The following is a 13,060-nucleotide window of genomic DNA, read 5'->3' as shown; positions in this document are numbered from 1 at the left end:
TAAGATTCAGGGTGTCATTTCTTGGGCTCCAGTGCCTGCTGTGATGTGTGAATGCTATGCCCATTTTTTGAAGCCCATAATATAGTATTGCCTCCTGTACCATGCTTGACCTTAAAAAGCAGCAATTTGTACCCATGATTTACTGTTTACATAGAAAAGAATTATAAAATAAAAGTTCAAAGAAATTGTAGATTTTAGTTTTTGTATTAAGGATAAATACGTCTCATTAAGAATATGTACTAATTTTTCCTTTTATTTTTATACTTTATTTATACCACATTTCCTTTAACTTAATTAATCTTCCCTTATCCAAATACAGAGTTTATGTTTAAATTGATAAGTCCCGTTTTTCACCGATGAGTGGATGCCTATTGTTTTGCTGTTAGATTTTATTCTCTGAAAAGGCTGAAATATGCATAGGGTGATTTGATTTGCAGTACTAAAATACTAAAAGTCTTCAGAATTTTATTAGACTTTGGGCAGGCTAAAACTATGCAGCTTGACTCAACCTGTACTTCATTGCCTCTATTTAGTCTTAGTTTGTAGCTGAACATTATGAACATACTGCGACCCATATAACAAACTAGTTCCCTGTTCCAGACAATTTTATAATCATTTTTGATAATATTGAATGCACTTAAGTATAAAATGTTACTGGCTATTAACAGCATGCACAACTGTAGGCTGGATCAGGGCTAAACAAATCCATGTTCTAGGTTGCTAAGGTGGCCTAGAAATTTCAGGCAATTATTTCATCATAACATTTCTTAAGAATTCGCAGTGGAAGTAAAAAGTTATCCCAGTTTCAACCAGTTTTTTCACTGGTGAAAAGGGGGTTCCATTTTACTAGCAAAAGGCTGTGTCTGTGATCATGAGACCTGCATGAACAAGAGTCATGTGGAATGGGCAGGGGGGTTATGGTAAAGAAGGGAACAGGCTGAAATTGAGCAAAAAAGCTGTTTGAGCTCAACCCATTTTTAAAATCATATTTCATCAGAATGCTTTTGTTATATGACATAAAAATTAGCATGTATGAACTTTTTGTTATATCTTATGTGCAGATTTGACCAAATGCCATTCATTGGCGATGGATAAATTTATTTCTTATCCAGTTTTATATACTGGGTCCAGCATTCAGTTAAATAGAGATTTTAAAAGTAGTAGAATGTTGAAAAAAATTGGGAGAAGCTAGGCCATGGTAAAAAGTTAGGAGTATATGTATAACCAAGGTTATCCCTATATTTATTTATATGCTACAGCAGTGTTGTTGTTTTTAATACAATTATTAGGTTTTTGTGATAGTAGTAATTAGAAAATATTGTCATAACCATACAGAGTATTATTATTATATTATTATTATATTATATTTATATACTGCCCTCCCCAAGGGCTCCTAAATGACTTATAGAGGCGAAGAAAAATTAAGGCTTGTGCTGGTTTCTGTACAGTGCAACTGTAAATACCAAATGCAGCATATTGTTCTTCCACTAGCATTCATTTGTGAGTGGTGACACAAAGAGTGGGGAATCATGGTGATCAAAATCCATGCAGCCCTGACAGCTATGCTGAGACTAGGAAAGAGGGCAACATTTTCACTCTTTACTGCTCTATTAGTGGCACCTTTCTCCTCTTAATGTTGCTATCTGTGTTGCATTCTTTTTTATCCATGTGTGTCTGCTAACCCTTGGCATCACCTTTTTGAGGCTCACAATTTTTGAGAAATTAGTTCCCCAGAATTGCCTAGCATCCTGCTAACATTACCTCTGCAGTCTCTTCACCATGACTAGGACATTCAGAAATCTCATGCTGATCTCTTTCTTCCATCACCTGCATGAATCCCACATCCCTTCTCTGGTTAGTGTGAATTGTAATATAGCAACACATATAGTACATATAGCTAGTCAAGAATGCAGTGCCTGAGGGGTATTACAGTATATGCATACTGTAATACCCCTCAGGGATTCTATATTGTCCCCCATGCTATTTAACATTTACATGAAAATGTTGCAAGGGAATTTCGAATATAGTGCCACTAATATGTAGATAACACTCAGCTGTACTTCTGCTTAATAGCTGAGTCAGTTCTGTCTATGAAACCCTCAGCAGGTTTCTGGAGAAGATCTTGAGACTCTTATGTTTAAAAAAGGGATAATTAAGGTGGAACATGACAGTGGTTTATAAAATTATGCATGAGATAAAGAGAATTGACAAAGAAATTTTTTTCTCTCTCCCAAAATACTAGAACTCAAGGGCAACCAATGAAGCTTATGGGCAGTAGGATATTTACTTAGAATCATAGAATAATAGAGTTGGAAGGGACCTTATGGGTCATACTTATAAGGCTAGTCCTTAACTGCCCTGTTTTGTGTGTTTGTTTTTGAATAATTCTGTCAATTCTGAAAATTGTTTATTTTGTTCCCGGCCTTTGCTTCTTACCTCATTAGTTAGGACTTCCTTGGCTAGAAGCCTTTTCATAAAATGTTTGGTTCAAATGTGTCTTTTTTAATGTATTGCTTTCTGATCTAGTCTAATATTGTACAATGGGTTTACTTCATCCTATACCCTAAAAGTATTGTCATGTTTTACTGTGTCTTGTCTGAGGCATTGTGGTTAAACTAGGTCTGTGTTTTATTTGCACATTTTCTTGATGGTCTTTGGGTGGGAGTTAAACTAAAGAAATTAGTCGCAACCTGGACCAAATGAAAGTAATCATAAATGTCAAGTTGACGTGCATTTGTTCTGCCTAAGACAGTGATGCTCACTGCACCAACCAAAAGAGCTATACTTTATTCCATCCTTGATATGTACCTTAGGGAGATGTATGGCTTTACCTTTAACCAGCAACATCTACTGGGCCCCCCAGCACCCCTCTCCATGTGTTGAATTCTGACCAACCATGGGATCACAGTTAATATGTTAATGTTGTTACTACCAGTTACTTGAATGTTATTGTAACCACTGTTACTACTGCTGTTTCATTCAGCATTACTATGAATTATACTGTACTTATTCCTGTATTTCCCCATGTTCTATGTAAACCACCCTGAGCCACAAGGAAGGGCGGTATATAAATATAAGAAAGAAAATAAATAAATACCTGCTTCTATGGCTAAGGGCCTTGCCCACATTTCTGAAACATGGGGGAACAGTGCTCAGAACAGCCATATGTGGCCCCCAAGTTGCTGAGTATCACTGACAAGATTTCTGATTACTTTCATTCTCAAATATTCCTTTGTGTAGTTACACCTGTATCTTAGAATAGTTATTTTGTCTTGTAGAATTTTTATCATATTATTTTCTAGGGGGAAGTTGAACAGATAGCAATGATGAAGCCTAAAGGGCAAAATGAACACAATGAAGGCATGCTTGAATATTTAGAAGATATAATAGGATCAGGACGATTCATAGAGCCCATCCAAACTTTATGTCGAAGAGTTGAGATACTAAACGAACAGAGGGGTGAGAAGGTAAGACTTCACATTATTCATGACTGAGTGTAAATATAGGCTGTAACTTTAAATGCTAGCTTTTAAATTGTATTTCAGATTATTATGTGTATTGCATAGAAAGGAACTTTTGATGAATCTGAACTGAAGCAGCCTTGGGAAGAGGAAGCTGCACGTTTAGGTGCCCACTTTATTATCTGGAATGTTTGTGCATATGATAGTCAATACACTGACAGTCATTATGGTTTTTTTTCTCTCTTGTACATAAAGTGTTCTTAATAAGCATGTAAGTATGGCTGTTAGAGCTATTCTCGGAGCAGTTCTGTCAGAGCTCTCGCAGCCCAATCTACCACACAGGGTGTCTGTTGTGGGGAGAGGAAGGGAAGGTGATTGTAAGCTGCTTTGAGACTCTCTGAGAAAGAAAAAAACCAACTCCTCTATTTGTTCAATTTGTTAAAGTTGGTAAATTGTGCATATTTATTTTTTCAGTTGAACAGAGTTAAAATGGTGGAAAAAGAAAAAGATGCCTTCGAAGGAGAGCGAAACAAAGCACTTGAATTTCTTTCTTTAGAAAATAAGATGTTTAAGGAAAAGAATAAGATATGTCAATACTACATGTGAGTAAGACCATCTTTGCAAGATGTGGAGGTGCAACTGTTACAAGACCAATAAAATAACTCATAAATAGTGGTGTAACCCTGTTGTTCAGTTTGAAGGACTGAATTGGGTTAAGGATACAAGAAAGGTCATATCTAATTCCAAACTGGGCCATAGATTAGGATCAGTAGATCAGAAAAATGGAGATGGGACAGATGGGTGGAGGATTTTTCTACAAACACAATGGGAAGTGCCAAGCCTCCAAAAAGATCTGTAATAAAAAATATGGATTGAACCCCCTCAAAATATTAAAAACAGTGCCTGTATCTTTAAGAAAAGAATGCTTACTGACTTCTCAATAGCCATTGGAGGCTTTGAGGCAGCTACAACTACATTGTTGAGACTTGCAAGTAGGGTGCACTTGGAAAAATCAGTTATAAAGGATATCGCCCTCTTGTTATGATCCCAGTGGAGCATGTCTCACCAGGGCCAGGCAGTGGCCACTGGGAAAACACCACCTGGTCCAGCACCCACCATGTAACTGGAACAGACTTTCCCTAGGAGGGCAGTAAGAAATGCTGAAGACAAAAGGAGCACATAAAGGTAGATTGGTCAGTGGGTGGGAAGAAGAGAAAGAAGCAGGAGAAGGGCTGTTGGGGCTGCCAGGGAAGAAAATGAGTCAATAGTGGGGAAGGGATGCAGAAGAAAATGAAATGTCGTTACAGGTCCTTGTAGGTCTTCCTCTTTAAACAAAATCTACTTCTCTCTGGGGTTAAATTAGGTGGTACATTATAGTGGTTAGTTCCTGCTAGCATCAGTTCACTAACCTGTCCTTTATCCAAAGCCTAGTAAATAAATCACTTTGACATTCAAGTAAGTTATATTGCTTTGTTGTGTTATGGCTAATACTGTGGCAATTGCATTACTTAATTAAAGAACATCCTTTTATTACTTTTGAGCAGAGAGAGCCTATTCAGGACTAAGAATAATGTGCTTGTGACTTAGCAATAGAGGTATCCTTGTTCAAAACAAGCATTCAGCACTTGTGAAATATGGCTATATTTTTACATATTTTGGCCAGCAGAACAAGGACATGGACTTTACCTGTGGGTCTTAGGCTGTTGTCTCAGAAGCTTTTGAGCAGTCTAGGCCTTGCTTTCAACATTTGCCATCCTCTCAGAAAATACCTTATTAGTTCATCCATCTGAGTCATGCTGAGTTTTCCTCTCATTCTAATGATTGTGTATTGAGGTAGTAGTACTGCTAAATACTCAGCTCACAAAATTAGTGATGGCACAGTTTGAAATTAATCTTGACTAGCTCTGTAGAGAAAAATGGGGTATAAAATAAATACCTATTGTCCTTCCTTTCTGTTACAAACATAATTTTGTGTCAGTGGGTTTGATCTAGATCTTATGCCAGTTGTTGAGTCTTATTCTAGTGGATTGAGTACATTTTATCAATGGAACTTTATTTAAGAACATTTTTCACCCCTGCAGTTATGTGATGTAAAATTTCTTTCAAAATTTGTTCAGTTATGAGTTGCAGAAACGGATAACTGATCTGGAAACTCAAAAAGAAAAAATACTTGAAGACACTAAAGAAGTTAATGAAAGAAGCAGTAAGCTGGCGGATGAAATGAAAGATAAAAATAAGGCTTTGAAAGAAGTGGAAAAGTAAGTACAGAGCCTATAACCTTATGGACATTAACAAGATTTGAAAGAGTGCAGTATTGATTCCATTTGCTGCTGAGTAACAAGCATGATATTTTTGTTTTCAGTAAAAGAAAACTAGCCTAGTGTGAGCATGCTATTTTAATTGGTTACGAAGATAATTAGCACTTTATTTCTCTTTAGGAAACTTAATAAAATCACAGCGTTTATAGAAGAAAATAAAAAGAAATTTACACATCTGGACTTGGAGGATGTTCAAGTAAGAGAAAAAGTAAAACATGCAAAAAGCAAGTCTAAAAAACTAGAGAAGCAGCTTCAGAAGGATAAAGAAAAGGTACACCTGTAAATTTCCAACCTTTCACTGTTTCTTGGTGCATGTGTGTTGGGGAGGCTGTTAAGACATAACTTACAAAAATGAAATCATGTTTCATTATAAGTATCTGAAAGGATGTTCTAAGTGAGATACACTGTTAAAAATAATGAACCTGTGAATAGACATATCAAACCTGGAATCTGAATCTGAATAGACTTACTTGAAGTTAGTCTCATAGATTTCAAAGTGACACTCCATGATAAGGAAAGGCGTTTGTAAGCCACTGAGACTCCTGGTAAAGTGGCATATAAGAACAAACTTTTCTAAGAATACTTCCTGATCTGCTGCACATATACTTAGAACTGCATGTCACTGAATTCAACTTCTTATTTCTGGACAAGACATATCTGGGACAAGGACTTAGCAGATTTTGTAAGATGACTTTTACTGAACTAGGTTTCGTTGACCAATATGTATTTTTGCTGGCAAAGTACTGAGTACAAAGAATAAATCTTCAGCTTCTTTGTTATTAGCTGTTTGCTTGGTTTCCTGCAGTGGAGGAAAAGTCCTTGCAGGAAATCAGGATTGAGCCCAGCACAGTGTTTGCAAATTTTGAGCCATGAGAACAATAGTCTCTATTGGCGCTGTTATGTTTTCCCTTGTCGGCACATATAGCAATATGGTACAGTTCTCTATATATTCATGTATATTCACTCTTCCATATGCATCTTCTCTGTTTTTCCTGACTGAAAGGAGTGGTTAGGAGTGCAGACTTCTACTCTGGCAAGCCGGGTTTGATTCCACGCTCCCCACAAGCAACTGGTTGGGTGACCTTGGGCTGGCCACAGCACTGATAAAGCTGTTCTGACCGAGCAGTAATATCAGGGCTCTCTCAGCCTCACCTCCCTCACAGGGTGTGTGTTGCGGGGAGAGGAAAGGGAAGGCGACTGTAAGCTGCTTTGACACTCCTTTGGGTAGAGAAAAAGCAGCATATAAGAACCAACTCTTCTTCCGTACAGAAAATAATCCAGTAACACATTCTGCCATGCATTATGTTATGTAGTAAAATCGGCTCTTCGTGTGTATTCTAGGGTAGCACCATGACAGTATTCTAGGGTAGCACTCGCTCAAGGCAGTGTTGTCATCTGTATTGGCTCAGAGCCCATACTTGGAACAGCTTCAACTCTTTAGTATGTTTCCACTGCTGGGGAAAACATCAACCTTCTATATCTGCTGCCTCCATAATCTAGGTCATTGATTTGGAGCAGGGATATGTAACAATGTTCTATGGCTATTGCATAAGTTTCTCTGCTCTCTTTGGCCTAGAGGCAGTGTTATAGGAGTGAAAGAGTTGGATTTATCTTCATGGCAAACCAAGTTATTAATGGCAGAGAATATGAGTAAGTAGGAAATGAAAGTTCAATCATGAACTGAGGTGTCAAAAGTGCAACACAGCGCTATGAACAGTGTGTTGAAATAAATTGCTTGTGAAAACAATACATTTCATGGGCATATTTCACCGGCAATTTTAAAAATATCACTTTTAAAGGCTAGTTCTTTCAACCTACTGTTTATCCTGGTCCTTTTTGAGTTAGTTATTTTAATGTGGCACTTTGGTGCTTCTAATTACTCACTTCTAGACTCATACTGCTGAGAGCGATTGAGGGCAGAAGAAGAGTTGGTTCTTATATGCTGCTTTTCCCTACCCAAAGGAGGCTGAAAGCGGCTTACAGTCGCCTTCCCATTTCTCTCCCCACAACAGACACCCTGTGGGGTGGGTGAGGCTGAGAGAGCGCTGATATCACTGCTCAGTCAGAACAGTTTTATCAGTGCCGTGGTGAGCCCAAGGTCACCCAGCTGGCTGCATGTGGGGGAGTGCAGAATCAAACCCAGCATGCCAGATTAGAAGTCCGCACTCCTAACCACTACACCAAACTGGGGATGGCAGAATGAGGTGGCTGGATGGAGTCACTGAAGCAGTCGGTGCAAACTTAAATGGACTCCGGAGAATGGTAGAGGACAGGAAGGCCTTGGAGGATCATTGTCCATGGGGTCGCGATGGGTCGGCCACGACTTCTCACTTAACAACAACAAACTCATACTATATGTCAAGCTAACATGCTAGGGGAGATGTTCCTTTTGTTTCAGTTAATTTGTAAAGTAATGCTAGCTTTTCCACATAGGTTGAAGATTTGAGAAGTGTTCCTGCCACTAGTGAGGCTGCCATCAAAGAAGCAATAGCTAAGAGAGAAATCCTAGAAAAAGGAAAGGAAAGGGCAGAGGCAAAACTAAAAGAAGTTATGGACAGCCTCAAGCAGGAAACACAGGGCCTGCAGAAAGAGAAAGAGGTTTGTGTCAATATGTAGTGTGCTAGTTGATGTCTTATGAATCATGTAAACAATTATTATCATTTTAAAAATAAAACAGAACTGTTACAGAATGTTAAGAACTATATTGATAATTTTCTTCATTGCCTGGCTCACTAGTAGTTACTTTCTAGTGTTAACATTCCAGCTATAAAGACATTTTTTCTGAGTAGGTGGAGGGGTTCAAGATGTGGAATTCTTCTTCTGTATGGTCTAACAGACTGGGCTTGGTATTTCATTCATTCTGAGTGCATCCTCCCCCAGGAAGCCTGGTAGTGGATCTTTAAAACATCTAGGTTTTATGACCCCTCAGATCATTGGCCTTCTGCAGTAATGTACTTATTTTGCTGTAGAGAGAAGTTCTGGGGTTTAAATTTGCCTGAATATTACATCTCGTTTAGCCCAAATCCCACTATTTCAAGGAGCTGAAGACAGGATCTTGACAGTTGATGGTAAGGAACGGGCATTTTGCACATGTTTAGAGATGCACATTCTTTAACACTGGCAAATACAGCAAGATGACTTGTAATTAAAGTTTGAAAATAGATAACAGACTGAATGAAACTGAACATTCTTTTTGTGTTCCTGAAAGAAGCAGATGACCCAAGGAGGAGAAAACAAAAACAAATAGGTCAAAGGGATTTAACAGATTTAGTTTTATCCATCTTGAAACTTTTCTCCTAGGCAATTGGGACAAAACTAGTTGTGTACTTCTCCTTATATCTGCATCATGGAAAGATGATTTTAATGGGGTCTGAGGGCACTACATGTTTCAGAGGTGGTCTTGGTCCCCATATTCATCCTGTCATTGTGGGCCTGGTGATGCATTTGGCAAAGCAAAAAAAAGTTGTTTCAACTGTAAGAAGTATTCATAAGAACAGAACAGACAGTGGAAGACTGACATTTATTGAAGTAGCTGAAAGCCAATGTTCATTTCCATTGCAAACTAAATCAACTTGGTGCATTACTTAATTTTCCCTTGTTTTTTCTTAGGATAAAGAAAAAGAACTGATGGAATTCAGCAGAACTGTTAATGAAGCACGTTCAAACTTGGATGTGGCCCAGTCAGAACTTGATCTCTACCTTAGTCGTCATAATACTGCAGTATCTCAGTTAAACAATTCAAAAAAGGCTCTTCAGACTGCTTCAGAAACTCTTAAGGAACGGTTAGCTACTATTAAAGAACTGGAATCAAAATTGCCTCTAGCTGAACACGATCTAAAGGAGGTTAGATTTGTTGTATTTTAAAAGAGTACTGCATACTTCTGTTTTTCCAATATTATTTGTATTAAAGATTTTCTTCATTTTAATTTTAGGTTGTCAAAATCAAGGACTCTATGAGAATATGGAGGCTCTCATTAAATAACCAGTAAACAGGGAGTTAGAAGCACCTGTCTACCTTGATCATGTTTTAGGATTGCCCTAGAGCAAGCTTTCTCAACTAGGGCTTCATGAAACCCTGGGATTTCTTGGTGCCCCTGGAAGGGTTTCCTGAATGGGTGGGAGATAGTTAGTCTTATTAAACTATTGTTGCCCCCCCCCAAGTGGCCAGTGATGGGCCTGGAGGGGGTGCGAAGGGGAGGGGTCCCGGGTAGGCATCTATACAGCTACAGCTTCTGCACAATTGTTCCACTTCTGGGGTTTTTTGAAGTCTGAAGAATTCTTCAGGGGTTTCTCAACAATAAGAAAGTTGAGAACAGCTGCCCTAGAGAGTCAGTGTAGTGTATTGGTTAAGAGTGGCAAATTTAATCTGGAGAACCAGGTTTGATTCCCCACTCCCCCACATGAAACCTGGACTCAGGCTAGTCAGAGTTCTCTTAGAACTCTCTGTCTCATCTACCTCACAGTGTGCCTCTCATAGGGAGAGGAAGGAAAAGGGATTGTAAGCCACCTTGAGACCCCTTAGTATGAAGAAAAATGGGGTATAAAAATTAACACCAGCTTCATAAAAAATTACAAACCCAAATACAAACCCAATAGTGGATAAAGAAACTTGCATTCTGTCCCACAGACTTACCTTTCTATTCTGAGTTGATAACTTGTTGGGAGAAAAATGTAATCTAAACTTGAGAAGTTTGGTAGGATAGAAAGGAAATGTATCCACTTGCAAGTGGAATGTATAAATGGGAAATTAATCAGCAGATTCCAAAATAGCATTAATAAGTTAACTGGAAACGATAGATTTGCACTGAGAGGACTACTTTGTAATAGTCTTCAAAAACCTTTTAATTATATATAGATATATTCCAAATCCATCAGGGCTATTTGATCATATAGATAGTATGCTCATAGTATCTTCAAACTGGGATGTGATGACTTATAGAACCCTTCTGAGGGATTCAGACTGTAAAAGTACACCATTGAACCACTCTAACACTACTCTGCATATATTTAATTGTCAAAAATACAATTGGACAGTATTGAGATAAGGGATGTTTTTCAGAAATACCGGGATCCAGTTTAATGAAAGATCTTCCTGGACATTTGGAAGCAATTAGACTGTGATACCTATATTCTACATCTTTTGGCCTGATGTCATATGAACTGGTGATCATATCGTTGAATCTCCTCTTGGTTAAAATTATGCAAATTGAAAGGTCAGGACTACCAAAGAAATGTTAACATAAAAGCACTGATAACTTTGGGCTCAAGTGATGCACATCTATTACCTAATTGGGTAATCCCTAATGCACTGAGATCATTTGCACTTATAGCTAAGAAGCATATTAAAATTAAGATTACAAAAGACTGTCAGTTCTGCAAAGATGGACAGGATATGCAATATGTAGTTTATGTGTTTTAAAGAATTGAATGAAACCCCCAAAATCTAAGGTGTTATTCTGGTCTCTGAACAAAGTGCACGTCCAGTGGCACTTTTTAGCCCAACAGTGTTTTATTCAAAGTAGAAGCTTTCATGTACGTGCACACTTCATCACTGGACTCAAATTTCGTTCTGCTTCAGACCAACATGGGGAGAGGCATGGGAAGGCGACTAAGCCACTTTGAGCCTCCTTCGGGTAGGGAAAAGCGGCATATAAGAACCAACTCTTCTTCTTCTTCTTCTACACAACTGAGTCTATTCTGGTCTCTGTGGGATATGCTCCACCTTATGTTTTCAAACTAAGCTTTTAGTGTGTGAGGGAGGCTAAAATCCCATCAATCTTGATCAGTGGATAATGGAAGGTGTTCATTATATTCAGTTTTCCTTTTTAGTAGCTCTTCTTGGGGAAAGATTTTTTTCATCAACCTCAATAAAACTGTTCCATAGTGTTTGCAGAAATTTGTTATACTTCAGTAGATTTTTAAAAAAATTGTTTCACATAGACTATACCTGTGCCACCCAAAAAGTAGATATCACTTGTTCAGTATAATATGTGTAGGGAATAATAATTTAGAAATGTAAATTGGATTGGATTTGACACAACACTGCCAGTCTTTAAAATCATCACGTTGGGATGGTAGATCAAGTTATACATTAGGTTCCTTAAATTTTGTCCTAGAATGAGCTTCTGCTGAATGATCAGTGTAAAAATATCACTGCACAGTGGAACAGTGTTTTTAATTCATCAAGTATTGTTTAAAGTTCTATTGATTATTATTAATATAAATGTTACATTGCAGAAATATTAATGAATTACTTTTAATCCCACAGTGACATATTATTGGAATAATTTAATTTCTTCAGAAAAATCTCACTATACATTCTTTAGAGAGATTAAACATAATTATCCTTAGCCATTGTTGTTCTTCTATTTTTTATGAAACAGCCTAGGGGGTGGACGTGTCTAGCTGTCCAAGTTAGAATAGGGCCAATCAGGGTGCAGCCAGCTTTGCCCTGATTGGCCCTGCCCCTGCAGCTCCCGCCCTCCATCCCTGGACTCTAGCCTCTGCTCTCAGACACCTCAGTGCCTGGAGCCAGCAGCAGGTAAGGGGAGAGGCCCTGGGCAAAGGATCATGCTGGAGGGTTTCCTAACGAGGGCCTTTTGGCCTGCTAGGCTGGGCATGCTAATGAGGGCCTCCCGGCCTGCTGACTGCCTGCTAAGGAGCTCTGTCTCGGCCCTGCTGAGGAGCTGCCCAGTCCCCGCCCGCCACATGTGATCTGGCTGCGAGTTGCCGCCCGAGGCCACCTTAAGCTGCCCGGCTGGGGGCCAGGGGAGGAGGCCATTTCAAGGCCCGTTCTTAGGAACGAACTTTGAAGCTAGTGATGTTATATTTCATAAAATCAAATAAAATATTTCAGTTGATATATTGTAAGTAAACCTAAAGCTTAAATTCCTTAAAGCTTGTGGGATTTTCAATAATTATATATGGATTTCTTTTAAAAGAAAAAGAATGACCTTGACAGACTTGTAAAAGAAGAAGCTGAAGTCAAAAATTATACTCGAGAGCTACGTCAGAAAGTGGAAGAAGCAAGAAGTTCCCTGGCAATGAATAAAAGCAGAGGAAAAGTTCTTGAAGCTTTAATTCAGCAGAAGAAAGCTGGACAAATTTTGGGTATATATGGAAGACTAGTAAGTTATTCTTGCCTGAATAAATAGTATACTAATCTGTGTAGGACGTATAGTTCCCAAAGCAAATAAGAAAAAAAAAGTATTGAAGTTATTGAGCACCAAGTGTAAAAAAAAAAATCTACAGGTGAAGTATTCCCCTTTGTCAGTAGAGGAC

General features: G+C 38.4%; 1 protein-coding gene across 6 annotated transcripts in view; it reads left to right on the top strand.

Annotated features, from left to right (window-relative positions):
* The window catches only part of SMC4 (structural maintenance of chromosomes 4), a 44,689-nt gene that overhangs the window by 11,077 nt on the left and 20,552 nt on the right, over positions 1–13,060 (top strand). For all 6 annotated transcript variants that reach the window (XM_077348559.1, XM_077348555.1, XM_077348558.1 and 3 more), the window contains 7 exons: positions 3,303–3,467; positions 3,936–4,063; positions 5,579–5,719; positions 5,900–6,050; positions 8,213–8,377; positions 9,389–9,622; positions 12,721–12,906. In XM_077348559.1, coding sequence (XP_077204674.1) covers positions 3,303–3,467; positions 3,936–4,063; positions 5,579–5,719; positions 5,900–6,050; positions 8,213–8,377; positions 9,389–9,622; positions 12,721–12,906 — 1,170 coding nt within the window. The remainder of the gene's footprint in view (positions 1–3,302; positions 3,468–3,935; positions 4,064–5,578; positions 5,720–5,899; positions 6,051–8,212; positions 8,378–9,388; positions 9,623–12,720; positions 12,907–13,060) is intronic.

This window comes from Paroedura picta, chromosome 8, assembly GCF_049243985.1.
Source record: "Paroedura picta isolate Pp20150507F chromosome 8, Ppicta_v3.0, whole genome shotgun sequence".
NCBI lineage: Eukaryota > Metazoa > Chordata > Lepidosauria > Squamata > Gekkonidae > Paroedura > Paroedura picta.
The sequence above is the reverse complement of the archived record's forward strand: the minus strand, read 5'-3'. Positions and strand labels throughout refer to the sequence as shown.